At 39.5% G+C, this 26,392-nt stretch overlaps 20 protein-coding genes and 2 non-coding genes across 22 annotated transcripts; 12 read left to right on the top strand and 10 right to left on the bottom strand.

The window, feature by feature from the left end:
* Positions 1-85: 85 nt before the first annotated feature.
* Positions 86-835, bottom strand: EROM_110370 (chitooligosaccharide deacetylase-like protein; the record flags this gene model as incomplete). The annotated part of the gene is made up of 1 exon (XM_009267241.1): positions 86-835. One exon carries the CDS (start codon positions 833-835, stop codon positions 86-88), a length of 750 nt encoding a protein of 249 aa, XP_009265516.1.
* Positions 836-978: 143 nt separating this feature from the next.
* Positions 979-1,289, bottom strand: EROM_110360 (BolA-like protein; the record flags this gene model as incomplete). Its single annotated transcript, XM_009267240.1, has 2 exons — positions 979-1,083; positions 1,113-1,289. The coding sequence occupies 2 exons, from the start codon at positions 1,287-1,289 to the stop codon at positions 979-981; spliced, it is 282 nt and encodes a 93-aa protein (XP_009265515.1).
* Positions 1,290-1,344: 55 nt separating this feature from the next.
* On the bottom strand, positions 1,345-1,959 carry EROM_110350 (hypothetical protein; the record flags this gene model as incomplete). The annotated part of the gene is made up of 1 exon (XM_009267239.1): positions 1,345-1,959. The coding sequence occupies one exon, from the start codon at positions 1,957-1,959 to the stop codon at positions 1,345-1,347; it is 615 nt and encodes a 204-aa protein (XP_009265514.1).
* A 54-nt stretch (positions 1,960-2,013) lies between these two features.
* On the top strand, positions 2,014-3,630 carry EROM_110340 (hypothetical protein; the record flags this gene model as incomplete). Its single annotated transcript, XM_009267238.1, has 1 exon — positions 2,014-3,630. One exon carries the CDS (start codon positions 2,014-2,016, stop codon positions 3,628-3,630), a length of 1,617 nt encoding a protein of 538 aa, XP_009265513.1.
* Positions 3,631-3,669: 39 nt separating this feature from the next.
* EROM_110330 (CTP synthase) lies at positions 3,670-5,322 on the top strand (the record flags this gene model as incomplete). Its single annotated transcript, XM_009267237.1, has 1 exon — positions 3,670-5,322. The coding sequence occupies one exon, from the start codon at positions 3,670-3,672 to the stop codon at positions 5,320-5,322; it is 1,653 nt and encodes a 550-aa protein (XP_009265512.1).
* A 59-nt stretch (positions 5,323-5,381) lies between these two features.
* On the bottom strand, positions 5,382-7,127 carry EROM_110320 (kinesin-like protein; the record flags this gene model as incomplete). The annotated part of the gene is made up of 1 exon (XM_009267236.1): positions 5,382-7,127. The coding sequence occupies one exon, from the start codon at positions 7,125-7,127 to the stop codon at positions 5,382-5,384; it is 1,746 nt and encodes a 581-aa protein (XP_009265511.1).
* Positions 7,128-7,241: 114 nt separating this feature from the next.
* Positions 7,242-8,441, top strand: EROM_110310 (hypothetical protein; the record flags this gene model as incomplete). The annotated part of the gene is made up of 1 exon (XM_009267235.1): positions 7,242-8,441. One exon carries the CDS (start codon positions 7,242-7,244, stop codon positions 8,439-8,441), a length of 1,200 nt encoding a protein of 399 aa, XP_009265510.1.
* A 198-nt stretch (positions 8,442-8,639) lies between these two features.
* Positions 8,640-12,914, top strand: EROM_110300 (phosphatidylinositol 4-kinase; the record flags this gene model as incomplete). The annotated part of the gene is made up of 1 exon (XM_009267234.1): positions 8,640-12,914. One exon carries the CDS (start codon positions 8,640-8,642, stop codon positions 12,912-12,914), a length of 4,275 nt encoding a protein of 1,424 aa, XP_009265509.1.
* Positions 12,915-12,987: 73 nt separating this feature from the next.
* On the top strand, positions 12,988-13,392 carry EROM_110290 (hypothetical protein; the record flags this gene model as incomplete). Its single annotated transcript, XM_009267233.1, has 1 exon — positions 12,988-13,392. One exon carries the CDS (start codon positions 12,988-12,990, stop codon positions 13,390-13,392), a length of 405 nt encoding a protein of 134 aa, XP_009265508.1.
* A 14-nt stretch (positions 13,393-13,406) lies between these two features.
* EROM_110280 (Sel1 repeat-containing protein) lies at positions 13,407-15,173 on the bottom strand (the record flags this gene model as incomplete). The annotated part of the gene is made up of 1 exon (XM_009267232.1): positions 13,407-15,173. The coding sequence occupies one exon, from the start codon at positions 15,171-15,173 to the stop codon at positions 13,407-13,409; it is 1,767 nt and encodes a 588-aa protein (XP_009265507.1).
* Positions 15,174-15,415: 242 nt separating this feature from the next.
* Positions 15,416-16,102, top strand: EROM_110270 (hypothetical protein; the record flags this gene model as incomplete). Its single annotated transcript, XM_009267231.1, has 1 exon — positions 15,416-16,102. One exon carries the CDS (start codon positions 15,416-15,418, stop codon positions 16,100-16,102), a length of 687 nt encoding a protein of 228 aa, XP_009265506.1.
* A 67-nt stretch (positions 16,103-16,169) lies between these two features.
* On the bottom strand, positions 16,170-16,242 carry EROM_110260. The gene has a single exon. It is a non-coding gene; the product is annotated as a tRNA-Met (tRNA).
* A 124-nt stretch (positions 16,243-16,366) lies between these two features.
* On the top strand, positions 16,367-16,846 carry EROM_110250 (hypothetical protein; the record flags this gene model as incomplete). The annotated part of the gene is made up of 1 exon (XM_009267230.1): positions 16,367-16,846. One exon carries the CDS (start codon positions 16,367-16,369, stop codon positions 16,844-16,846), a length of 480 nt encoding a protein of 159 aa, XP_009265505.1.
* A 181-nt stretch (positions 16,847-17,027) lies between these two features.
* Positions 17,028-17,552, top strand: EROM_110240 (transmembrane adaptor Erv26-like protein; the record flags this gene model as incomplete). Its single annotated transcript, XM_009267229.1, has 1 exon — positions 17,028-17,552. The coding sequence occupies one exon, from the start codon at positions 17,028-17,030 to the stop codon at positions 17,550-17,552; it is 525 nt and encodes a 174-aa protein (XP_009265504.1).
* Positions 17,553-17,584: 32 nt separating this feature from the next.
* Positions 17,585-19,657, bottom strand: EROM_110230 (exocyst complex subunit Sec6; the record flags this gene model as incomplete). Its single annotated transcript, XM_009267228.1, has 1 exon — positions 17,585-19,657. One exon carries the CDS (start codon positions 19,655-19,657, stop codon positions 17,585-17,587), a length of 2,073 nt encoding a protein of 690 aa, XP_009265503.1.
* Positions 19,557-20,081, bottom strand: EROM_110220 (hypothetical protein; the record flags this gene model as incomplete). The annotated part of the gene is made up of 1 exon (XM_009267227.1): positions 19,557-20,081. The coding sequence occupies one exon, from the start codon at positions 20,079-20,081 to the stop codon at positions 19,557-19,559; it is 525 nt and encodes a 174-aa protein (XP_009265502.1).
* A 90-nt stretch (positions 20,082-20,171) lies between these two features.
* Positions 20,172-20,252, top strand: EROM_110210. Its single transcript has one exon. It is a non-coding gene; the product is annotated as a tRNA-Leu (tRNA).
* A 125-nt stretch (positions 20,253-20,377) lies between these two features.
* On the bottom strand, positions 20,378-20,611 carry EROM_110200 (ubiquitin-like protein; the record flags this gene model as incomplete). Its single annotated transcript, XM_009267226.1, has 1 exon — positions 20,378-20,611. One exon carries the CDS (start codon positions 20,609-20,611, stop codon positions 20,378-20,380), a length of 234 nt encoding a protein of 77 aa, XP_009265501.1.
* Positions 20,612-20,734: 123 nt separating this feature from the next.
* EROM_110190 (DNA-directed RNA polymerase III subunit 2) lies at positions 20,735-24,067 on the top strand (the record flags this gene model as incomplete). Its single annotated transcript, XM_009267225.1, has 1 exon — positions 20,735-24,067. The coding sequence occupies one exon, from the start codon at positions 20,735-20,737 to the stop codon at positions 24,065-24,067; it is 3,333 nt and encodes a 1,110-aa protein (XP_009265500.1).
* A 13-nt stretch (positions 24,068-24,080) lies between these two features.
* On the top strand, positions 24,081-24,395 carry EROM_110180 (Rad5p-binding protein; the record flags this gene model as incomplete). The annotated part of the gene is made up of 1 exon (XM_009267224.1): positions 24,081-24,395. The coding sequence occupies one exon, from the start codon at positions 24,081-24,083 to the stop codon at positions 24,393-24,395; it is 315 nt and encodes a 104-aa protein (XP_009265499.1).
* Positions 24,396-24,455: 60 nt separating this feature from the next.
* EROM_110170 (RAB protein geranylgeranyltransferase subunit A) lies at positions 24,456-25,544 on the bottom strand (the record flags this gene model as incomplete). The annotated part of the gene is made up of 1 exon (XM_009267223.1): positions 24,456-25,544. The coding sequence occupies one exon, from the start codon at positions 25,542-25,544 to the stop codon at positions 24,456-24,458; it is 1,089 nt and encodes a 362-aa protein (XP_009265498.1).
* Positions 25,545-25,654: 110 nt separating this feature from the next.
* On the top strand, positions 25,655-26,338 carry EROM_110160 (CHY zinc finger domain-containing protein; the record flags this gene model as incomplete). Its single annotated transcript, XM_009267222.1, has 1 exon — positions 25,655-26,338. The coding sequence occupies one exon, from the start codon at positions 25,655-25,657 to the stop codon at positions 26,336-26,338; it is 684 nt and encodes a 227-aa protein (XP_009265497.1).
* Positions 26,339-26,392: the final 54 nt, after the last annotated feature.

The following is a 26,392-nucleotide window of genomic DNA, read 5'->3' as shown; positions in this document are numbered from 1 at the left end:
TTACTTTATGTGTCTAAGTCTACAATCCTATGATATAAATCCATAAAACGCATATTCATATTAAGATGTATGTTTTATTTATACTTTAGAGAAGTCGAGCCAATAGCATGAAAAAAGGCAAAAATGTTGCAATGTTCTGAGCACTCTTTCCTCTCAAGGCAATTTCTGGTTCACCAGGTGCTCCCTTGTAGCCCTTAAGGCATTCATCCATGTTGACAAACCTATATCCCTTGTCCTCCCCTATTTTTACCATTCTTTCAAGGCGTGTGGTATCTCCCTCCTGTCCATCGTGCATCAAAATAATGAATGAGTGATGCTTTGGATCCGATCCTTCTATCATACACTCAAATTCTTCTATGGGACTATCATAATCATATGGACAGAAGGTGTATCCTAGAGGGAGAACACCTCTTTCAGTAAGGATGCTGTACATTTCAGAGTTTACTTCCCCATTGTTTATGGGTACGGATGCATATCTTACTTCTGTGCCACTGAGCCCATCTATTGTATCTATTTCCCTATCGACATTCTCCTCAAGGGCATCCCTAGAAAGGTTCTGGCACCCATCATCCATCCTTGGATCTATCCTCAACCCCACAGTATGACCCTCATTAACAGCCCTTCGGTATAATTGCCCTACATTCCCAACAGCCTTCTGGTTCACTGTGAACGAAAAGGTAGCTTTTACTCCAAGCTCATCTAAGGTATTGAGGACCCTGTCAGTTACACCTCTCACCGGGCCATCCACAAAGTTTATTGCTATCATTCCAGATGTTGTGCACACATCAGGGACATCTTCACACCAGCAAGATGCAAAGTATAGTATCCATAGCATGGATAGGCAATCCTATTCATTATTTAAGGAAAAATGTACCAAAGAATGTCATTCTTTTTGCCAAAAACGTATAAATTGCAATCTACAAAATTGTACTCACCTCTAAATTAATTTTTAAATTAAAGTTAAGTGTGTCTCGAAAATCATTCCTGGCTATCTGAATCACAGTCAATTTCAATAGCGTGGAGTCCCAAGCTAAAAGCAAACTCCAATGTCTTGTAAACAAGTCTGTGTCTATCTGTGAATTTCTTAAATTATATACTGCTTATAAACTTACCATTCCGTTGAACATGGCAGACCTTACTCTGACATGAAAATGCGTTTCCAAGCCCTCCTCTTGCTCTATTATTCTGTGTCCAGTATGATCGCAAGAGGTATTCTTAACCTCCAACCTTGTTGGACAGAATTCATTCTTCAAGGCATTGAACATTTTTGCTTCAAGACCACCCTTCATAATCAAAATTTTGTGACTAAATAAATGCCTGATCAGCAGTTGATGAGTCCTAAGTTTACTTATCACCATTTTTGTTTCTCTTGGATATCCAGGAAGCCCTATCAATATAAAATAAGTCATTCGACCTGTCATCATCATAAGTCGACAGATAATGATATTCTGCTTGCCTCTTCTTCTCTATATTCTCTTCAAAATCTTTCTCAATCCTTCGACATTTCTTACGTATTTCTGATTCCTCTTCAAGCCATTTTTTCATTGTATCGTAAAACATTTTGCTGTCATCCGCTTTACCATACAATAGATTGTAGCTAGAAACAAACCTGTCTAAGCGTTCCTCTTTCTCAAGCTCCTTTCTATGTCTCCTTTCTATGTCTTCAATTCTTTTGAGTGCATTCTTTCTGCCTTCCCATGGCTCAGACCTCTTTTTTGGAGGACAAATAGTTATTGTACCTTGCCCTAGGTCCCTATCGAAGAGAACATCGTAGAGGTATCCAACAGATGCTGGCTCGTGGTAGTTTACAATCACCCATTTTGAGCTAATACCTTCCAGGCACCTACCGCGCTTAAACTCTTTAATCTCCCCAAAAATGCTTAGCATTTCCATGAGCAGTTCGTTTCCAAAACTATCGGGAATGTTTCCAAGAAATAGTGTTTCTTCATCAAAATCCATTTCCTTTCTTCAAGGATACACAATAAATATCTTAACAGAGATTTTATCCCTCTGATGGAAGGAATAGATAATCTCTTCAACGAAATCAGAGATGCTGGCGAGTTTTATGCAAGGTACAAGTCCTTTCTCGACAAGAAGGCTGGACTAGAGAAGGAGTTGGATCGTATAGAAGAAGAGATAAAAAGGGTTGACTCTATGAGTCTAGAAAGAGAAATAAAAAAGACTACAAATGAATACCAAGGTGTCCTTGAGAATATCGAGAGGCTTTCTTTGAACTCTAAGGAATGTAAAACCATAGAGGACCTGGAGGTGGTTTTTTCTAAGGTCTCAGATACAGATGTGTTGATGAAGAAATCATTAGAGTTTCTCAAACACTCAGCCATTCTTAAGTGTATAGACCCGGCATGTGAAGAAGTGGCAAAGGAACAAGAAAGTGAGAATGGAGATGGATTGATAAGGTTTGAAATAAGTAAAGACATAGAGAATCTTTTTCAGCTTTCTGCAAAATATACCAAAATACAAGAAAGATGTTATCTTTCATTCAGGTTGATTATCTGCGAGAGTATTCAGGGAGCCATTCCTGCAGACATAAAGGTTTTTCAGGATGACCGATCATTATTTTTTGTGCACAAGGACAATGATGGGGAGCCCTCTTTTCATATGCTTGAGGAGAAGGTCGTGGTAGATCTAAAGGAAATTTCAAGATACAAGATGATGTCGCATGCAATATTTGGAGTCTTGAGAGACAATCTAAGAAAGAAGGTTGTGGAAAAAAACCTTACGGATGAAGAGGTCGAAAGAAATAACCTTTTTTTCAAGGACACGGAGTTTTATATTCATAATGTACCTGAATGGAAACTCGACATTGTTATGAAGGAGATAATTGAGGTGACAAAGGGTCCAAGAAGTATGGAAGCAGTCGAGACCTTCGAGACATCAGATAGAATGCCAAAGTCTGTTTCCGCTAGCTATAAAAGGTTTCAAGGATGCTTCGAGATGTTTAGGAGATTGAGGTCGAAAAGACATGAGAAAGGGGTAAAGGTCATCAACAGAGCTATAACAAAGTTATTTGACCCAAAGAGGCATGAGCCCTCTGTATATAGCTATTTCCTTGAGTTTGCTGATATAACACATTTTCTTCGAACTTATCCTGGACATCCTCTTACCGATGAATTGTCTAAAAGGAAGGAAGAACTGTTTTTTGATGTTGTTAAAGAGTCCTCTCGAGTCAATGTAGAACTGGTAGAGCCTTTGGTAACTCTTAAGCTGTATTTTAAAGAGAAGCATGTAGAGTTTTCTGAGAACATGAGGCTATTTGTGCCTGTGATTAATAGAAATTTATTTGAAATTCAATTTTTCGAAATGCTTGATGAAGGCTTGATGGAAAGAATTCGGGGACTAAAGATTGCAAAAAGAAGCACTGTCGAGAACATCATTTTGTTAATTGATTATATCTTTGATCTCTCGTTTCACCTCCCTACCGAGGCAATAGGAAACCAAGAAAAGCTTAGATCTTATAAACAGGTTCTATCCCTGGATAGGGAGAGATTAATCAAAGAATATAGAGATGGCAAGCTCTGTATTTCTGATGAGGAATTTGTCTCTCTTTGCTCATTAGCCTTTAGAGAGCCTGAGGATAAAATATTTCTGCTAAGCAAAATGTCAGATTAATTAATATATGTGTTTATAATAAAATTTTTAATTGTGAATATGCCTAGATGTGAAAAACAAATTAATTTTCGAGAAATCCCCAAAATGAAGTACGTTATTGTTTCTGGAGGTGTTATCTCTGGGGTTGGGAAAGGTATAGTGGGTAGTAGCATTGGAGCACTTCTTAAATCAAGAGGACATATCGTGACTCATATAAAGATAGATCCCTACTTAAACTACAATGCAAGGATGCTTGCACCTTGCGAGCATGGAGAAGTATATGTCCTCGAGGATGGACACGAATGTGATATGGATTTTGGAAACTATGAGAGATTCAACATGCTGAAGCTTTCGATTATTAACAGTATATCTGGAGGAAGGTTATTCCATGATATAATAAAGCGGGAACAAGAAGGGCATCTTCTTGGTAAGACTCTGCAAGTCAACCCCCATGTGATAGATGACGTCATTAGGAGAATAAAGGTTGTTGGCGAAACCCCTGTAGAGTCCTTTGAGGACGGCCACACGTCAATCCCAGACGTCGTGGTCATCGAGCTTGGAGGGACGGTGGGGGAGTACGAGTCTTCAATATACACAGATGCACTCGCAAAGTTACAGCATGATGTTGGAAAAAACAACTGTGCATTTGTATCTGTGGACTACCTCACAGAACTGGAGAGTGGAGAGCAGAAAACAAAGAGCATTCAGATGGGGTGCAGAAACTTCAGGGCATTTGGACTTACTCATGACATCATTATATGCAGGGGAACCAGAGCGCCGACTGAGGACACACGAAGGAAGATATCGAAGAACTGCTGGGTGCCCCTTCCAAATGTGATAGGGCTCCCCAACCTTGAGTCTGTGTACTCTGTGCCAAGGTTTCTTGAGGAGCAGGGGCTTGTAGACTCATTGTATAAGACTCTTGGGCTGTGTGATAGGAAGCTAGACCGGAGAATGCTGGAGACTTTTGAGCGACTTACTGTTCGACACAAGGACAGTGTGAGGATTGGGATAGTGGGGAAGTATGGGCCAGAGTTTGACAGCTACACGTCCCTTGTGCACGGGCTGAAGTTCTCTGGAGCATCTATCGGGGTGAATGTGGAGATAGAGTGGGTGAATGCGGAGGAGTACTGTGAATCTGATCTGTCGAAGTGTGATGGGATCATCATACCGGGCGGGTTTGGAGCACGGGGGGTTTCTGGGAAGATTGAAGCGATCCGATATGCAAGAGAGAATGGGATTCCTCTTCTTGGGATCTGCCTTGGGTACCAGCTGTGTGTGATTGAGATGTGCAGGAATGTTCTTGGGATGAAGGATGCATTTTCTGAGGAATTCCAGCCGGATGGAAAGGATCTTGTTGTCAGGTTTATTAGCGACGAGAACGGGGTAGTTGATAAGAGGCTCCGTGTTGGGGGAAGCCAAGTTAAGCTTATGGATGGATTGGTGAAGAGGTTGTATGGGGGCAAGGAGACCATCCGGGAAAGGCATAGGCACAGGTTTGAAGTAGTATGGGAGAAAGTGCAGGATCTAAGGGCTCATGGACTGAAGTTTGTCGGGTTTAGCAACGACGGGAAGGCCACGAAGATCTTTGAGCTTTCGACACACAGGTACTTTGTTGGGGTGCAGTTCCACCCCGAGTTTATTGCAAGGCCCAATCAACCTCACCCATTGATAACAGGTTTGATATCTGCATCTTGCCAAGGATCGAAATAAAATAAACTTTGGCAACAACACTCCAACGACAAATGTATTCTAAAATCTCTGGTAAAAATTTAATATCTAGTCCTCTCAGATACTAACTCTTTTTCCAATTCCTTACAGAAATTTAGTACTTTTTCTAATTCTTCAGAAGTCTTTAGTGATGGAATTCTAGATTCAATTTTTGACAATGTCCTTCTGATTTCATGCATAAGGGTGTCTCTGGTTTTAGATAGGTCTGACTTGGAAGATTCAATAAACACTTTCTCAAGTTCTTGTTTGGATGTCATTTCTGGCAACCTTCTCTGGCTTGTAAATCTATTAGCATTTGGTGATTCTTTACTTCTCTTTTCCTTAGGTACAACACTCTCTTTTATCCTTGAAGCATATCTCAATGTGTTCAAAGTGTGTTCAACATTCTCAGATGTAGGGGATACAGTAGCTATTAAACAGGTTCTAGATGTTCCAATAAAAGAGTTTTTGAGTATTTGCGTTAGCTTGCTTTGTCTGAATGGAAGATGCTTTTTATCCTTTTCCATTCCTCGAATACATTCCTTCAAAGCCAAAAGGCTCTTGTTGATCTCGGCACCCTCGTTTTTGACGTCAGACCTGGTCTCTCTTCTATCTGACCCCCGCTCACTTCCAGCAAGATCGACAAACACTATGGATCCAGAATGAACCTTTGGATCCCCCTTTTCTACTTTCTTGTCAGAGAAGTTCACTAATATCACTGCATGAGATCTAGACGATTTAGAATTGGCTCCAGTCATGCCAGTCTTTCTCAAAGACATTCCTCTATCGATGATGCTAAGCACTTGGGAATACCCCCTAAACACTTCTTCTCTTGAGTTTGAAAGATGCACCACTCCATTGACCTCGCGCAGCTGTATTCTTTTTCCGTTGTCCAATAAATCATAGACCTGGCCCATGTATATTTCACAAAACGTTACTGTTCCATGATCTTTGAAGACCATAAGATCCTTAATTGCTAGATACATCATCCCAATGTCCTTTTCTAGCATCGTATATGTTTTTCCGGTTCCAGTCTGGCCATATACTAAAACTGTCCCAAGCCCCCCAGAGACAACATGGTTCACAATATCTTTCACACATTCTCTATATACATCGATGTTTTTCTTGTCCCAATCAAACGAATAATCAAATCTAAATCTGTGATGCTCCACATATGGCCTTAGATCGACTCTGAGCCTTTCCTCATGAACAATAACATCCTTTCCTTCCACTCCAACTATGTCTAGATTTGGATCATTACAAGGCCTTTTTCTAACACAAACAATTATCCTTTCCTCCCTTGCCATAATCTCTCTAGCATCGGAGGAAACAGATAGATTTGGATCTGACGATTCCAGAGCTGTCTTGTTACCTCCCACATTAATGTCATCTAACCCGATCAAAGACCTCTCAAAGCTATTTCTCTTTGGCATCGGGCATGAAGACAATTTTTGACTTATGGTTTCTCCACTTCCAAACAAAAGACCATTTTTTTCTGCAAGGCTTCCAAGGAAAGATTGGCATTCAGATTTTTCAGTTCTCTTGAAACTAAATGGAGATGAGAGGTGGATATCCTTATGAGACTCGTTTTCATTCATCTCTATGTCTTCACTGTATATGTCCTGGTTTATCTCATTGATTATATCAAAAACCTTTCTTCTTTCTATTAGATTCTCGATTCCAATTTTTTCCAGATCAGAATATTTGAGTTTTGCCAATAATTGAGACTCGTCTATTCCTATTCTTTCAAATAACTGGTATAGATGCTCCACTTTACTTTCTGCTAGATATGTCCTCAGGTCCTTCATCGCCAGGGTTAAAGGTTGCCATTTTATAGCCAGATTGGTGCTTGTATCAAGGGTATTAGGAGAATGTTATCCACATGCACACCTCTAGATACCATTGAAAAACTCTCCCCCTCAATGGGAAGTAGTTACATAAAACCGCCGAAGAAATACATCTCAAAGGATTTGGTTATGAGGAATCTAGATCTCCAGGAAAAAGAGTTTGATAAGCTTGTTACACTATGCGGAGTACATCCTTACATCCCCAAGAACAACCGAAAAGTCGACCAAGGAGATGGATTTTACTATAGAATATCAGATGCCAACAAACTTCTTCATTCTGATGTCTACAGGAAATTGATCATAAATAGAGATCTTGAGAACAAAAAGAAGAGATATACTGGAACAGGGTTTGAATACAAAATTAAAAACATCCACTACAAAGAATATGGATATGTAGACCTAATCAAAAGCAGATGCAAAGGATTTGGTGAGGCTGTGGATGAATTGAATCATACTCTAAGCAATCTATACCTAGGGAGGATGCTCAATCTGAATGATGGAATATCAGAGGTCATCGAGATGTTTGAGAGGTTTGTTGCCAAAAAGTCCTTACTTGAGTATTCATATATGTCGAAGTCTGGAATTTATAACCAGATGACTTTAGGAAAGGTAAAGGTTGTTTGGTTCGTTCCGTACCCAGGAGCAGAGCTAAAGGATATAGTAGAAGAGAAGAAGGACATGCCGAAGAAATTTGAGTGGAGTGAGCCGAATTTTCTAGACTTTTTATCTTCTTCCGAAGAATCATCTTCTGAACTTGAAGAAAGGGAAGAGGCCTACAACGATCCTAGAAAGATTGATATCTCCCTTCTTTCACACTCGATTCCTCTTCTTATGACGCATTGCAAACTAGTTCTCCACAAGTTAGAAAAGGTTTATGAATCTCATGAGGGAGGACGAAAGATATTCTCAGATGTAAAGTTTTATATTGAAAGTAAAGCAGTCGAGGGTGCTCTAAGGCTCATTGTCCTGAGTTGTGGAGGAAGCATAGTAGAAAGCCCACATGAGGCAAATATCCATATATCTGAAAAGATTGATGAAATGGTGGAAAATGTAGCATACTTGCAGCCACAGTATTTATTTGATTGTTTGAATCAAGGAAAAAGACTTTACGCAGAATCTTATTCCGTGGGAAGAAAACTACCTAAGCATATTTCTCCTTTTGCTTCAGTAGACAGTATTATTTCAAAGGAAAGCCTTATGACGATGTCAAAGACTAGAAGACATAAAATAGAGGATTTAATTAATAGGTTTGAAGATGTTAAATATGATCACTAAGAATTTTGATAATACAAATAAGTGTTAGGTTTAGCCTGCTTTTAAAGGCAATAAATTATATGGTTCTTATTCCTGCTATCTCACAGGTTTTGGTCTTGTCGCAAACCTGTCCCAATTATGAGTAAAAGATTGTGGGAAACTGCGTCTGGAACGAATCATATACCATAAATACCTTGCACCCCAACAAACATTCCTAGCATGAAGATAGAGGTGATGATAAAAGGGAGTTCTGAGGATATATACATACCTCTTATCAAAGAGACAACTGTTGAGGACATTAAAGAATTATCTGAAATGGAAGCATATGATGAAGGGTTTGGTCTGAATGCATATGCTCTTCTAAAAAATTCAAGTATATGTTTGAAGTACAGTAATAAGCTCTATAAAATGTATATATCAATATTTCTGAAGATTCTGGACAGCACAACCATAAGTGAGGAGATTGTTCCTGATTTATGTGCCATAGAACCCTGTACCATTTCTGAAGCTGGGGTCATCAATGCATTCATTGAAGCCTTGATATGGAAGATTGAGAAAGGAGAATGTTTAAGTAAGTATGAGACATTTATAGAAAAGCTATGTGGGAAGATGACAAACAGCCTTCTCTGTGAGATTGGCTTCTGGAATCAAGAAGAGGACATAATGAACATAAAACTCGACTTCTTGCTCCTATCATTAAGACTTATCGTAATGATGGTGGAGGATAAGGCAGAAAAGAAAGGGGAGGTGGAGAAGAGAAGCATATTTGCATTTGCTAAGGAGTACTTTTATAAGTCATTCGCTTTTCTCGGAGAGATGAAAGATTTGGAGGATGACATGGCTTTTATATTCAAAGCAACTCTAGCCATCGATGCTCTAGTAACCAAGCAGGTAGTAAACAGAGTGAGTGAAGTGTTTCCAATAGTTGAAAATCTTCCTATTTCCAAGAGAAGCATGTTTGGGATATACATTCAAATAGCAAGGATATGCTTATATGAAGACGGCGCATTGTACGAATTGTTATACTCCGTGTTCACGACTAGTTGCCTTATTTCTCTAGGTGCAAAGTATAGAAGCGAATTTCTTGGAGTTCTAATAGAAATGGTCGAGCAGGATGCAAGAAGCGAAAAAGATAGGGTTGGGCACGTAATCGAGACATTCAGAAAGGTTTTCCACAGCCTTAGAGACACCGAGTCGGAAGACAGGGGCACATTGATATGGAACTTTCTGAGTTTTTTATCAAAGCTGAGGATAAGTAAAGATATGGGAGACATGAATAGCATTTTTTTGAAGTTTATTGTGGGATATCCGGAAACCATTGAGCTTTACTCAAACTTCATTCTCATCAATGGAATTGACTTTCCCCTTCACAGCCTTCATGAGATCTCTAGCTTTGGATTTGTCAAGAGATTTTATTCTGTTCTGTTCAATAAGGTTAGGCAAGGAAAGCATGACAGAGGTCATGTGGATAGACTTATTTCTGAGTTTCTCAAGTTCTTCTTAAGCACAAAGAACAAAGAACTCGTTGGAGTCCTCCCCCTTGTTCCGTATATTCCTGCAAGGCGAGAGGTCCTCTATGTTCTATATGGGATATATTCCTTTCTTTTTGAAAATGAAGTAATTGAGCATGTGGACTTGTTTCTTCTCAAGACACCTGCGCTGGTTGGGATATCATCGAGCATTTATTACAATGTCAGGCATTTACATCATTTAGCATCGGGATTGGGCCTTACAAATGTTGAGCCAAGAATGCTTGTGTTCCTCGGGATTGTGTATTATTGTGAATCCAGGAAGTTATACAACTTCAATTATACAGGAATATTGGAATACATACAGGACGAGGATGGGATAAGAATGTCAAGGGATGGGTTGATTACTGTAATCGAGCTCATTCATACCGGTTACATAAGTAGGTCACATGAATTTACACTTTCATATGTCAATGATCTCTTAACTATAGCGCTTGAACCAAAGACGATAGAGACAACGTTAGTGATGATTGAAATCATCCTAAGAAAGATTCTCGAGAAAGAAGAAAAGATAATATTTATGAAAGAAATTCATCAAAGATTTCAAAAGCTCTTTGCACTTCTTAGCACCAAAAGATTTCTGAGCGATAATGTCATCGACTCATATCAGGGACTGTATAAAAATATATTGGAAAAAATCAGATGTGCACCAAACTTCTACAACTACGTTGTGCTTTGCTTGGCAGACATCTCTTTTTTTGATGGGGAGTTTCCAAAAGGTCATTTCAAGTCATTCAATGACTTATACAACCAAACATTGTCAAGGATGGGCGTTGTAGAAGAGTTCCCAGATATATTCATGGTTGATCATGGATGGAATGCCCCTGAAAGCACAACCGAAGCAGCTTCAAGATCATCATCTCTGTATGGGATTCAATGCGGAATAAGTGTTACAAGCCATCACACCCTTAAAGGAAAAGAAGATATATCAAACCCTAAGGAGGCTAAGTCACATAACATGTACAGTATTATCCATACAGGTACCAACGATAGTATTGCAAGCTTGGAGAGTTCTACAGAAAATATTTCACTTCATAGCTCATCACCTATGCATTCAACATCCTGCAATGCACAGATGAAGATACTAGATGAGAATATCAGAAAGAGGGAGAAGTCTGTTTCATGGCTTATCGATGTGATATACACGAAAAGAAGTCAAAGTTCGACAATAAGGATAGTCTTAGACCTTCTGAAGCTAAGGCTCAGGAGCATGTTTGAATACGAGGACCTTTATATCCTCCTAAAAGCCTATAACATTCTATCAATAAGAGAAAATGACTCCGAGGAATTCCTGAAGCATGCACTCCACAGGGGGCTAGACTTCAAAACCGATCCTGCTATATGCTATAAACTATCGTTGGAGACAAATGGGTTTTACAGGTTTTTTTTCAGGGCACTTCATTTTGCAGTTTCCAATTTTTCCAGTAATGAAGACCTTTCGTTCCCGGAGCGAACTCAATTGATCTCCAGGTTTGATACAACTGATCTTATACACATACAGAATACATTTAAGCAGAAAATGGTCCAAAGGCTTTTAGAAAGATCTTCGATTCCATCTTATAGATCCTACTTCTTCAATATGGAATCCCTCGGAATTATTGACTGTCTCACAATAATTAGAAGAGTAGACGACCCATCTCTTGTATCCAGGGCCTTTGAACGGCTTAAGGACTTTAAGGATAGGATGCAATTCTATGTTCCCCAGCTTGTTCAAATGTTGAGACACAAAAAAGTGTTTGAAATGACGTTCTCTGCATTGAAGGATCTAGCAAAGGACGATGAATATGTTGCCCATCAGCTGATTTGGAATTTGAAGGCAAATTTATATACGGATGGGTGGGCAGATAAGGATGAATGCCGCAGCACATTCATACGATGTATAGAAGAGATTATGGGAGAAATGTCAGAAGAAAGTAGGCACATGTTTCTTATAGAGGAGGAGTTTGTCAACAGCCTTACTAGAATTTCTTCGGAGCTGATTCCATACCTCAGATCTTCAAAAGATGAGAAGAGAAGACGTATAAATGACCACCTCTCCCGGATCAAGCTCCACTCCGGTGTTTATGTTCCGTTCTACCCCGAGCTCAAAGTCGTCGAGATTATGACTGGATCTACAAGAGCTCTCCAGAGCCATGCTAAGGTGCCCTTTATGGCATCCTTTAGGGTTCAGGATCCAAATGGACAAATAAGTATCAAGCAGCTAATATTCAAATCTGGAGATGACTGTAGACAAGACATGCTGGCCCTGCAGATAATCTCGATGTTTGAGTCGATATTCAAGCAAGCAAATCTGGATATATTTTTATATCCGTACAGGGTCATGGCTACATCTTCAGGAACCGGAATTATAGAAGTGATCCCAAATTCAAAGTCAAGAGACCAGATAGGGAAAGAGAATATCAACAACTTATCTGAATATTTTGAATACAAGTTTGGATTCAAAGAAAGCGAGGGATATCTTACTGCGATCTGTAACTTTGCCTCTAGCCTGGCAGGATACTCATTGGTTGTCTATTTCCTTAACATTAAGGATAGGCACAATGGGAACATAATGATAGATGACCGAGGAAGAATGATACACATAGACTTTGGATATATGCTGGAGATGTCCCCAGGAAATCTTAACATAGAGGCGCCTTTGAAATTAACAAAGGAGATTGAAGAGCTCCTTGGAGGAATATCTGGAAAAGGATTTAAGATCTACCAGGAGTTGATGATCAAGGGATTTCTAGCTTTAAGAAGACGGAGTAAGGACCTTGTCATGATGATGGATTCTTTTGCAGATAGCAAGCTTCCTTGTTACAAGAAGAATGCAGTAGAAAATTTTATTTTAAGGTTCAGGCTAGAGCTATCTGACAAAAATGCAAGGAGGTTTGTATTGTCACTGATAGCTGAGTCATCACAGAAATTTAGAACTTGGATGTACGATCAATATCAGAAGATTACAAATAACATTGCTTTTTGAGATTTCTTAGGGTAATTTCGCCACATAAATAAAGCAAGTTTTTCTAAGCCTTTGCAAGGTGAAAGATCTGGTCATGCAAGCTCCATTTGATAAGCACATATCGCCTACAGTACCTTATGTCCTGCAGAGAGGAAGAAGGGCTTCTCCAAAGATAGAGGGTATATCCAAATACATAAGACACTTAAGGATTCCAGTTAGGAAGAACGAACTATTTGTGGCAGGGGGAACAACAAGACAGGCCTTAGAAGAAGCTTTTCACGAGGTGGATCTTATAGAAGATATAAGGGTATTCAAAAGATACGCCTTTCTGTCATTTAAGTCTAATGCAAACATAGACCATATACCCGGAAAATGCCACAATATAGGAGGGAAGCCTATGTATGTCGACTATGTAAGAAGGGACGATATCAAGTTTATACCCATCAGACTTAGAAACAGGGCTAGCTTATGGTACAACCACAAAAATAAATTCAAATAAATCTATGTGTTTAATCATGCACAAGGAGGAATTGTCATATGGTTTGGTTCAATTAAAGAAGACAGTATCTTCTTAAGCCTTTGCAAAGAGGCTTCTTCTCCCACTGAAGATGACTTATAAAAGTAATACAAGGCTTTGTCCAGATCAATCCCAGTTCCAATGCCATTTTCATAGCATCTCCCAAGATTATATCCTGCCTTTGAATATCCATTTATAAATGCTTGTGTGTAATGCTCAAAGGCAAGCTTTGGGTTCTTTTCAACCCCAATACCCTTCTCAAAGCAATATCCTAAAGTATTTGCAGCCCTGGGATTTCCTAAGTCTCTTGATCTAAATAGTAAGCTCACTCCTAATTTCTCATCCGGTGGAATGTGAACCCCATTAAAGTATAAACTGCTCAGATTGAACAATGCCCACGAATTGTCTTGCTTGGCACTCATTTCGTACCATCTTATCGCCTCTCTTATGTTTTTGAGTGTTCCATATCCTTCCTCATAATAATATCCTAAAGTATTTTGAGCAGAGGCGTTGTTCATTTCTGCTGCCCTTTTCATAAGCGAGAAGGATTTCTCTGGAGATATTCTGACGCCTGTCCCGGACCTGTAGCATAATGCAAGACTTATGATTGCTTCGTCAAACCCTGCCTTGGCACCCTCGTTGAAGTATCTTACAGCCAGTCTCTCATCCCTAGATACACCATATCCATGCTGATAACAAACACCTAACGCATGTATTGAGTGCTTGTTGCTTTCCGATGCAGACTCCTTATACCAGTAGATAGCTTTGGACATGCATTGAGGAGTTCCCAATCCATTTTGATAGCAATAGCCAATGTTATGCTTCGCTCTACTAAGTCCCTGAACTGCAGCCCTTTTATACCATTCGAAAGCTTTCTGTAAACATTTTTTGGTTCCAATTCCTTTCTGATAACAGAATGCTAGGTTGCATTGGCCAGATGGGTATCCTTGTAACGCACTCTTCTTATAAAATTCAAAGGCCTTTTGAAGATCTCTATTTACGCCCTTACCTTCTTCATAGCAGTTGCCTAGTGCATTTTGGGCATACGAGTTCTCCATCTTTGAAGACAGTTTATACATCTCAAAGGCCTTGAAGAAGTTTCTTTCCACTCCTCTTCCCTCTTCGTAGCAGAAGCCTATGTTATACAATGCTGTCGAATCTTTCTTTTCAGATGCATATTTGAACAGTTCAACGGCTATCTCTTCATTTTTTTCCACTCCAAACCCCTTCAAAAAGCAATATCCAAGTATTCCAATTGAGCAAATGTTTCCTTCGTAGGCACTCTCGCTATAGTACTTCACGGCTAGCAATGGATCTACAGGAACCCCATATCCTTCTTGATAGCACACCCCCAAGCAATACCTAGCGTAAAGATTTCCATGCTTGCTTGCATAAAACAGCCAGTCTGCACTTCTCCTGCCGAGGCGTTTTAACTTGTCAAGGTGTCTTTCAGCTTCCTGTCTATCTATTATTGCCGTAGGCCTTCCAAACCGCCTTATAAATGCTAGCCTGATTAGTGCAAGCCCATTGTCGCTCAATGCAGCCTTTGTGTACCCCATTTCAGCCTTCTTCATATCGACAGTTGTTCCAATCCCAAACTCATAGCAGAATGAGGAGACAGAAAGGGAATTTACATCTCTTGCAGAGTTTTCTATGTGCATTTTCAACCCAAGCTCTTCATCTTTTTCCCTTCCCACACCTAAAAGTACCTTGTCGGCTTCCTTAGACATTTTCCTGCCGAAGAACGAGTGAAGCTTGTTCATTCGTAGAGGTTATTTTTGGACGGATTTATGCACAAAATCAGGTGAGTTATGAAGCTTGTACCACTTATTCCCTATAGCCTGAAAGAACGATTGGAAAGTAACAAAACAGTTTGGAATTTAGGATCTATGAAAATATAGTTCTATTTGAAACATTGGATGTAATTTGTTAGGAGGATCCTTGATGCGGAAGATATTGATCGTGCCACATTTAGCACTAATTTCTTTTCCACTATCGCACCCTGATGATTGAAATCGAGGAGGAAATAATCCATACAATAGAAGAAATAGATACTACGTTTTCTTCTATTAACAGAACGTTGAAAAGCATCAGAGAATTCATTGAAAGAATAGGTAGGGATAGGCGTAAGATGGATAAGGATCTGGGTCCGTGGGTAAGGTTTTTCTCTGTAGAATCTGAAGATAGTATAGGAAATGAGGCGCCACGCTCTGGAACTGAGAAAAGGCTCGAAGAAGAACCAAGTTTTCAAGACATATGCGTGACAGAAGGAAGCCCAGAGTCAATGAAATTCTCATCCCCAAGAAATCCATTTGTTGATAGCACATCATCAGAAATGCTGAACAAGACGTTTCTGGGAGATCTCTCTGCAAGACTTCATAGCAGTAATGTTGAAAATGAATCTTCGAGCTTTGTTCGGGTATCGGAGGGAAAAGCTTTCAGATCTTATGAAGAGTCGGAATCATCTGAGGATATACTTCCATTCAATCCAAGCATGCTTCCCCCTCTGTTTAAAAATGAAAAAAGTCTGTTCCAGGTATATGAAGTTATTTCAAAGAGCTCCAGTATCACGATAGAAGAGATATACAGGGAAATTTCTGCTGTTCCGAAAGAAAAGATAAACATATTTGTAGATCTTTTACTAAGAAAAAGATTCATAGGTAAAGAAGGAGATAAATTTAGAACCGGATGAGGTTGATTCCATGTCTAATAAAAGGAAATATGTAATTTTGGTTGCTTGTGTGAGCAGAACAACAAAATGCGACATGCGAGACTCGAACTCGCAACCTCTGGATTATGAGACCAGCGCGCTACCTATTGCGCCAATGTCACTAGCATTTGGGAGAAGCCGTGGTTCTATTGTGCATCTTTAAACCTTCCAATGGGCTTCCCGAGGGAGGTTCTCAAAACCCCTCAGTCTTCCCGAAATTAAACCCCTATTTGTCTAAGCCTTGGGATGAACAAACAATTGTGTGAGGTAGAGTCTCTTTGCCTTGGTGAAATAAGGAAAGGAAATTCAGAAGTAGTGGAAATGTATTTTGGGCCTTATATCTCTTACAATCCATCTACAGAGAACAGCGCCTTTATAAAAGCATATATGCTTCTTTACCATCTGTCTACAGGGACAAAGAAGAGGTTTTACACCACCATTGAAACAGTGACGCCAACAGAGCTTGAGAATCCAAGCATCAAGCTTGTCATCGAAGTGGATATGTGTATGAACATCGGTGCTGTTGAGCGATTGAAGAATGCTGTTGAAAGAAATACCATAAAAGAGTTTGATCGGTTCTTGAGGGACATTCTTGAGAGCCAGATGAAGATAATGGAGTTTTCAGAGAGCTCCAATGAATCCAGCCTGGGGATTCAAAGCCAAGAAGACAAGAAAGCCATTGAAGATGCAATATTCATTGGAAGAAATTCATCTGCCAACTTTTAGTGATATATGATTAAACAAGTATTTGATCTTCTGCAAGGTTGTCCCTAAGGTTTCCAACAGAACTTAAAAACTGCTTGGCTGATTGTTTTGAAGCATGGATCATGTAATGTTTCAGATGGCTTCAATTTGTATCACATGAAAGGTTGTAATTCTTATATTCCCAGAAAAACATCCCCATCAAATGCTCTCGATCTTTCTGAAAAGTTTACTTTTGATTGTTGGGTCAATAGGAGGCCTTGTAGGGCTTGGGATAGGCATTGTGAAGGCCATAGATTACATTGAGGACAAAGCATATGCTGCAAAGAAGCATATAGAATCGATAATACAGATATCAGCAGGGCTTCATATCATTCTCCTACTAAGGGGTGTTTCCATATTTCAAATACTTTTCAGCCTGTCGGTACAATATGCATTTTATTGTCTCCTGGATATCTATCCTCTTGTAAAGATGGATAACCCATACTTCATATATGGGACGATTGCCTCGCTTCTCAATCATTTTCTTGTCATAAGGTTGTTGTTCTCTAAGCCTGGTATATATGGAGCAGAGATTGTGCTCTACTTTGCACTCGTATGGACCACCCCGTTTTGCTTTTTCTTAAGCCTAAGTGCAAACGATGAAGTCCTGTTTGTTAGGGGAAAAGCATCTCCAAACACAATGATCGGAAATTTTTTAAAGAAATATCTTTACAAAGAAAAGAAATAAAAGTACAGTTTACTTTAATTCGTTCTGCTTGCTTACAAGTTAAGCAGTCGAGAGAAGATTGTCTTTTCCTTACTGGCTTCATCGGCAAAGCATTCCTTAAGTCTATCTGTAAGAGCCTTCTTCTGGTCTTCAGTCAGGTCCTGCCTTTTCTTTATTATTGTCTTGATAAAACCCTTCTTAATATCAGGATATATAAGCTTCAAAGACTTCACCTCCACAATAAAGAGGTCGTCGTTTCTTGTTTCCATTAGGGGAATTATCTTAAGAATAGGAGAAAGGCAGGTCCCTACATCTTCTTTGTCTCCATAGTTGCTAAGTAACTCATAAAGCTTTGTATGGTCAGACTTCAGGACTTTACTGCATTCTGAAGCTATTATGGCCCGCTTTCTGCCCAATTGTTTCATATAGGCCAATACTATAGACGTTGAAAGTTCATGGATGAATGTGATGAATGAATATTCACTCATAGTGTTCTGGTAGTCAGAAAGAAAATCCTGTAAGGTCAAAAGCACAACCTTTGTAACATTTCCACTACACCACTCATCAGTGAATATTTTGTCGATTGCAGGCTGGCATGCATATATGATAAATTCAGACAAGAATGTGTTTGAGGCTTTCAAGATATCGATAAATATGTCCCCTAGCTCTTTAACCTCGTTATTGTGATATGACGGTAGAGATGTGATGTACTGGGTTATCTTGAGGCCACTGTTTCCAAACATAATACAGAAGTCTTCATACCCCGCCTTGCTGCTCATTTCACAGGACGGCTTGAAGTCCTTCTCCATGGCCTCAACAAGGTTCTCCCTAAACACCTCGCAGTACTTTGTGATCGTCCTTGTTATATGAGCAAAAATCCTCTTATTGAATGCAATGGGCTCTAATTGCATCCTGATTATTTGAAGAAGACTAACAAATCCAGGGCTTATAAGCTTATCTTCTTCATCTCTAGAAAGCTCCTCGTTTCTAGCATAGAACTTTTCAATTTCAATTCTATTTATGTTCATAATCCACTCCTTTAGTTTTTCTTGGGCTGTCCTGGTATACTTCTCCAAAAGTTCGGTCTCGTTGCTTAAGAGCCTCCTTCCCAGTGCATCGGCTATTTTATTGAACTTAGACTCAATGGTGTTGTAATAGTTACCGACATACTCGATGATGGCTAGTATTTCTCCAGCATCTAACCTTTCTGTATTCTCATCAAGGAAAAGCTTCAGATTGTTATGATATAAAATAAGAATATCATCGAACGGATAGAAGCTAAGCTTTATGTTCTCCTTTATGAAGGATAGGTCGTTCAATACAAAGTCCATCTTGTTCACAAATATTTCTTCATCCCTTAGCTTATCAAACTTGCTTTTGACAGACACCTCAATCGACTTAATCACCTTATCTTTTAGCATCTTCGGCTTCCTAGCAGTATACATTCTATACATCTTGTGAAGCTCTCTGAGCACGGGGTCTTCACTATTCTCTCCTTCTTGAACCTTTCTTGTTAGGTCATCCCGAGATTCCTCTTTTTCAACTATCTGGACTACTTTGCCCATGACTTCATGATTCTCAATAAATTCTTCACAGATCTCAAGAATCTTTGCAGTGAAGTCTAATGAGTTTTTCTCAATCGTGTTCAATGCCTTGCTAACCTCGATATAGTCATCATGGGATATGTCAGAATTATACATATCTAGTTGGCATCCAAAATCCTCTGCATCATATACCTTGGTGTGGTATGCAATAATATCCTCCGTCACCACAGGGTCTTCTATCCCTTTCAACCTATCTGAAAATTCAATCACTTTACATAGGTTAGAATGAGCTAAACATATCATCTTCACTGATCTATAATCTTTTACAAGGGAAAAAAAGTCCTTCAAAACCTGTACATTCTTGTTCTTGCTCCCCACAAAATCATTGAGATGCTCTTCTAATGCATATATCCTCCTTGATATATTTAATATACTTGAATAACACTTAGATATCATCTCCGTAAGGTTTTGGTCATGATGCTCATATGCTTCTTTTGTAGATCGTTCTACACTCTCCAGCTTTGTTTGCAGGTCGCTTGGATGTCGCAATGTCTCCGATAGCTGGGTCAATGCTTTGTCCATAATGGGTTACGTCCCATTGCTTTTTTGAGACATCAGAATAGTAATCTTCTTTGCCCGAGCTTCCGTATATCCATTTCCACCAAAGTTTTCTCTCTTCAGCCAATAGTGCATGAGGAAGTCTCCATATCTTGTTGACTACAGGTCTTATACGAAGAGCCTCTTTAAGATACTCATAGCTTTGTATGTCTCCAGAAAAATCCTTCAAGCGCCCTTCTGCAAAGGTAATAGGCTCTATCCTTTGATTGAGTTGCTTATCTATATCTTTCGAAAAGCATGGATGATCTTCATGCCACTTTGCATGAAAAATCTCAGAACACATCTTGCATCTCATAATGTCGAAAGAGAAACATGCCCTGCTTATAGATTCTTCCTCTAAATCTAATTTAGAAACCCACAAGGCTTCTTCTTCTGACACATACGTCATATTATAGGGCCATCGGACAAAATACGATGTCATATCTCGACGGAAGAAAGTGTGGTTTTCGCAAGTTGGAGATGATTTTGATGCCGATGAGGTGCAATGGCCGAGTGGTCTAAGGCGCTGGAATTAGGCTCCAGTCTCATTGAGGCGGGGGTTCAAATCCCTCTTGCACCAAGATTTTGCTAGTAGGCCTCTTGGTTTCTAAAGTCAATAGTATTATAAAGCATCGTATTGATCTCAACTTGAGGTTTATTTTGCGGTTTTGATTGGTACCATGGAAAAATCTATCCATATCTCTCCTATCCTCCTCTTAAGGCTAGTACCATATGAACAACATTTCCAGAGACTATATTTAGGCTGGCAAGCGTGTCTTTTTCTTTCATCAATATTCTCCCATTACTCACTAACCTTTGCTGTTCTGCTGGTATTAACTCAATACTTTCTATTTTCAGCTTCAAGTCTAAGACGGTCTCTTCAGGGTCGACATTAAGCTCTAAGTCTCTTCCAGCTATTGTCTTGACTTTTATTTGCATGTTCTGGGCTATGTTTACAAAACAAATATCCTGTGCCTATGCCAGACATCAAGTAATCATTGGATGCAAGCTACGTACTCATAGAATTTCTATATACAGTAAAATTTTTAGCGTTTATCCTAGATGAGGGAAGATCAGAGACTTGAGCTTATAAAACTTTTCTTCAAGGAAAAGGGACTAGTCAGACAGCACATAGAATCATATGACTACTTTGTGGACCATGAAATAAAGGCTCTCATGAGAGCAAACCAGATTGTGGACTCTGATATCGATCACACATTTTACCTCAAGTATCTGGATATTCGTGTTGGGATGCCGAGTATAGAGGAAAACATGGTTAACTACAACGTGTTTCCAATCGAATGCAGGCTGAGGGACGTGACATACTCTGCAAACATTTATGTTGATATAGAATACGTAAGAAACAGGCAGATAATTGTAAAGAGAGATGTTTGCATTGGGAAGATGCCTGTAATGCTAAGGAGCAGCAGATGTCATTTGAGAAAAGAAGCAAAAGGTTCAATAGAAGGAAGTAGAACAAGAGATAGGAAGATCAAGGAATCGCAGGAATGTCCTTTGGATGTAGGGGGATACTTTATCATTAGAGGAATTGAAAGAGTAATACTAATACAAGAGCAGCTTTCAAAGAATAGAATCATCATTGAGTCGGGACCAAAGGGATTGTTTGCTTCTGTTACATCTTCTACAGACGAGCATAAAAGCAAGACGTCGGTAACAATTAAGGATGATTGCTATTATTTAAAGAACTCGATGTTTAACGAAGAGATTCCAGTGGTGATAGTGATGAAGGCTTTGGGCTTAACACAAGATAAGGAGATAGCCGAGTGTGTCGGAAAAGAATATTTTGAGATTATAGTCCCCAGTTTTGGTGAATGCATATTAAAGGAAGTGTTCACAAAGGAACAGGCTCTTCTTTACATAAGCAACTATATAAGGCTGAGGCCTGAAGACAATAGAATAGAGGAAGTTCTCACTATATTATCTGAAAAAGTACTTCCAAATGTTCAGATAGAAGGATGTAACTTGAGGAAGAAAGGGATTTATATAGCACTAATGATTAGGAGGCTTACACAAACAAGGCTCAACATACTTAAGGAGGACGACAAAGACTTTGTTGGAAACAAAAGATTTGAGCTTGCAGGGCAGCTGCTATCGATTCTCTTTGAGGACACATTCAAGAGGTTCAACTTTGAGCTGAAGAAGTCTATAGATAAAATACTGAGTAAGAGGTCCAGAGCTCAAGAATTTGATGCATTGACATTCCTAAACTTACAAGCCAACATGATAACGTCTACCCTCTCAAGAGCGATTTCAACTGGAAATTGGAATCTAAAGAGGTTCAGAATGGAGAGAAGTGGAGTTACCCACGTTTTGTCGAGACACTCATATATATCTGCGGTGGGGATGATGACAAAGATCAACTCTCATTTTGAAAAGACAAGGAAAGTAAGCGGGCCTCGGTCACTCCACACGTCTTCTTGGGGTATGCTTTGTCCCGTCGACACACCTGAAGGGGAGTCCTGTGGTCTTGTGAAAAACCTTGCCTTACTGGCAGAAATAACAACCAATTCTGACACAAGGCCGGTTCTGGACCTGATATTCAAGCTTGGGGCCGTGGATATCAACTCTGTTTACACCAGGGAAATACATCAGGAAGGCATGTTTTCTGTATTTCTTAACGGAGATATCGTCGGAATAATCGATAATGTGGACTTCTTTGTTGAGCAGTTCAAGCTTCACAGGAGAAAAGGACTCGTCGGAAAGTTTGTATCTATTTACAAGGTTAGAACTGAAAGGGTTATTCATATAGCTTCTGATAATGGTAGAGTATGTCGTCCGTTGATTGTTATTGATAAGAAAAAGATAAATCAGATGATAGTATCAAACGAAGTTGATAAATGCTTTGAGGCTTTGAACATTCCGCAGAAGATAGAGATGGAGAAAGGAAAGTCCTTTCTTGATTGCTACCTTAAATACAGATCGTTTTCTGATCTCCTAGAAGAAGGTTTTATTGAGTATCTTGATGTTAATGAGGAAAACGATTGCCTTATTGCGCTTAGGCCTGAGGACATAGTGGAAGAAACAACACATCTAGAGATCTCTGAGTTTGCGATTCTAGGATATGTGGCAGGGCTGGTACCGTTCCCTCATCATAACCAAAGTCCTAGAAACACATATCAATGTGCAATGGGAAAGCAGGCTATCGGCCACATATCTCTAAACGTCAAGAAGAGATTTGACTCGGTTATTCTACAACTCACATACACACACCGGCCCATGGTATCTACAAAGATACTAGATCTCATCAACTACAATGAGATACCTGCAGGGCAGAACGCAATGGTTGCAGTCATGAGTTATTCTGGATATGACATAGAAGATGCTCTTGTCTTGAACAAAGCATCGATCGAAAGGGGGCTTTTTAGAGTAGAAGTATACAAAACAACTACGACCTTGCTGAAAAAGCACAGTAGTGGTATGTCGGATGTTCTCTGGCCTAATCCCAAAGAAAGTGTTTTAGATGACGATGGACTGGGAAAGCCTGGAAAGATGGTGAAGGATGGGACCATCTATGTAAATAAGATGTCACCTATAGATGGTGTGTACAAGTTTACAGGAAAAATCCATAGAGGAGATCCTGCATATATTGATAAGGTTCTTATTACAAGATCCCAGGACCAAGTACTCATAAAGACCATGCTGCGTCAGACAAGGCCTCCTGAGATAGGAGATAAGCTCAGCAGTAGACATGGGCAGAAGGGGGTTGTAGGACTAATTGTTAGACAGGAGGACATGCCATTCAACGACCAAGGTGTTGTTCCAGATATCATTATGAATCCTCACGGGTTCCCATCGAGAATGACCGTTGGGAAAATAATAGAGTTAATTTCTGGTAAAGCTGGCGTAGTAGAAGGAAAAATATTTGACAGCACTGCATTTAAGGAAAACTCTGTCGAGGAAACGTGTAATATCCTTGCCAGCCATGGATTTAGTTATTCCGGAAAAGACTGCTTTACAAGTGGAACGACAGGTGCCCCATTGACTGCATACATATTCTTTGGCCCAGTATTCTATCAAAGACTTAAACATATGGTGGCAGATAAAATCCATATGAGGGCCCGAGGGCCTAGAGCAATACTTACAAGACAGCCAACAGAGGGTAGAAGTAAGGATGGAGGTCTGAAGCTAGGAGAGATGGAACGGGATTGTTTGATAGGATATGGTGCGTCATCTTTGATTACAGAAAGACTGATGATATCCTCAGACGTGTTTGAAGCTTATGTATGTAAATCATGTGGGGTGTTGGCTTTCAAAGACTGCTGTGTCGTCTGTAAGGACACAAAGCCCTCAAAGATAAAGATGCCTTATGCATGCAAACTCTTGTTCCAAGAGCTTATGTCTATGAACATTCTTCCCAGGCTTCATATTGAATGATTGTTCTATCCCCATGAGCGGGTCAAGATTTGAAAGGGAATTAGAATTTGTGCAGCTTCTTTGCAATCCCGAATATCTTAGATGGTTAGCTCATGAAGGCTACTTTGAATCCGAGGAGTTTAGAAGCTATTTGAGATACTTGGAATATTGGAGGCGCCCAGAGTATTCAAGGTTTCTGTCTTATCCTCAATGCCTAGCAATTTTAGAGCGCCTAAACAATGGAAATGTTAATGATATAATGAATAACGAAAGCCTTTTTTCGGCCCTAGGCGAGCAGCAGTATTTTATATGGTTGAATAAGCATAGAGAAGATTGGAATAAACAGTAGATATATAATTCGAGCTTATTGGCTCAGTGAGGAGCTTTTCGAGTTTTTGTTACAGGAAGGTCATATCTCCAGGGAGTCAAACACAAATGAGAATTTTGTTTGGTAAGAGATATCCTCAACTATATCTTTTTCTTCTATACGAAGAAACTTCAGGTCCTCTTCCACAACAGGGCCATCTGACTTAATGATGTATATGAGATAGGTTCCTTCTGGACAGCATTCAGTGTCTGAATTTAGTCCAATTAACTTCATTATAGATTCCCTTTGTGCAAATGCAAAAAAAGTCTTACTAAGTATAGGTCTTCTAGTATTAACAACTCTTACATAACTCACTAATTCTTTATATTCAGTTCTTATAACCTTCTTTGTAAAAATTGTTCCGTAAGTAGTATCGATTCTATACATATATTCTGATGGAATTGGTTCTCCACCGTTTTGTTTTAGAGAAAATGCATCTGATGATTTCCCATCTCTGCAAGTAATTACAAGTGCACTGTCAAGAACATAGCCAGCCCCGCACATCGAATTGGATCTCGAAAACATTTCAGATATCTCCTTAAGACCATATTCCGGGTATAGAAAAGGAACATTTCCGAAGTTCCTTGCATATCTAAACATTCTTTCAGAATAGTCTTTGGCTTCACCAATGATTCCATTTGTCAAGATTTCTCTTGTCTTTTCAGATAACTTTTTATAGACATTCTCAAAGGTCAATCTACCTTTAAGTAAGCTTCCAACCAAATATTTTTCCCTAAGACTTAGAATATCAGAATCTGCAATCTCTGTCTTAGTATAGGGTATTTTGTATATCTTCCCAGATGAGTCGATATAAAAATGCTTCTGTATCTTTATGAGTCTAAGGAATCCCATCATACCTGCCCCCTCTAATTCTGCCATATGTCTATCTGTGGGACGAAACACTGCGGGAAATGCTTCAAGTAGGAGTTTTGATTCTCCGCTTCCCTTGTTGAGAGTGCAGTCCTTAACATATTTGCTATTCTTCAAACTAGAGTACCCGCAATATGTAGATCCATAAGTGCCGTTATCATCAAAGACAATTGCATTGCTGATCTTCTCTTTTCGAAATCGCAAGCAATCTCTGATTGTCGTTCCTTCGAATCCTAAATCAAACAACTCAAACTTCTCCATGTTAGGGCCAAGAAGTTGTTCATTTCTTACCTGAGTGAAAAGCATCGACAATGTCACCTAAAACATGTCTCATCATATAAATAAATCTTAAGATGTATACAGGATTTATTATGTCTTGTAACCATTATTCAAATAACTGTTTAGTTAGATTTGAATGCTGCTCGAAGCTGTACCCGTGTAGACTATGCCATGATAAGGTGGAGAGCCATAAAGCCAACAGATATGAAGTTAGTCAAATGGTATGCATAGGTTGTAATCTGTTGCAGCGGAAAGCACAGTCGTGTTCTCAATGCCTTAGGGCCGTGTCTAAATATTTCTGTTCTAAATGCAACCTATGGGACAGCTCTGATGGTCAGATATTCCATTGTAACAAATGCAATGTCTGCAGAAGAGGTGATCCCAAGATTGCTTTCCATTGTGATGCTTGCCAGACATGTCTTGTTGCTACAGGATCAAAGAATCATATCCATGTAGAGAACTCCACCTCTGGAAACTGTCCCATATGTGCAGAGGATATGCTTGGGAGTTTGGAAATTCTTGTTCTTCTTAGATGCGGGCATTCTCTACATGAAAGATGCTTCAATGAATTTATAAGAGAAACTTATACCTGCCCTATATGCTCTAAACCAATAGGAGATACATCCACCATTAATAAGAAGGTTGAGCATCTTCTTGAAATGGAGCCTTCTTACCCTGGACAAGAAGCTAAAAACATTGTCAAGTGCAACAATTGTAATAACTTATCAAAGTGTAAGTCCACATGGGACAAGTGTCCTTTTTGCGGCTTTCCATAGTATGATAGAAGCCACCGACCGAGAAAAAGCGTGCGAAGAATTGCAAACTAGTCT

Source organism: Encephalitozoon romaleae, chromosome XI (assembly GCF_000280035.1).
Source record: "Encephalitozoon romaleae SJ-2008 chromosome XI, complete sequence".
Classification (NCBI taxonomy): domain Eukaryota; kingdom Fungi; phylum Microsporidia; family Unikaryonidae; genus Encephalitozoon; species Encephalitozoon romaleae.
The sequence above is the reverse complement of the archived record's forward strand: the minus strand, read 5'-3'. Positions and strand labels throughout refer to the sequence as shown.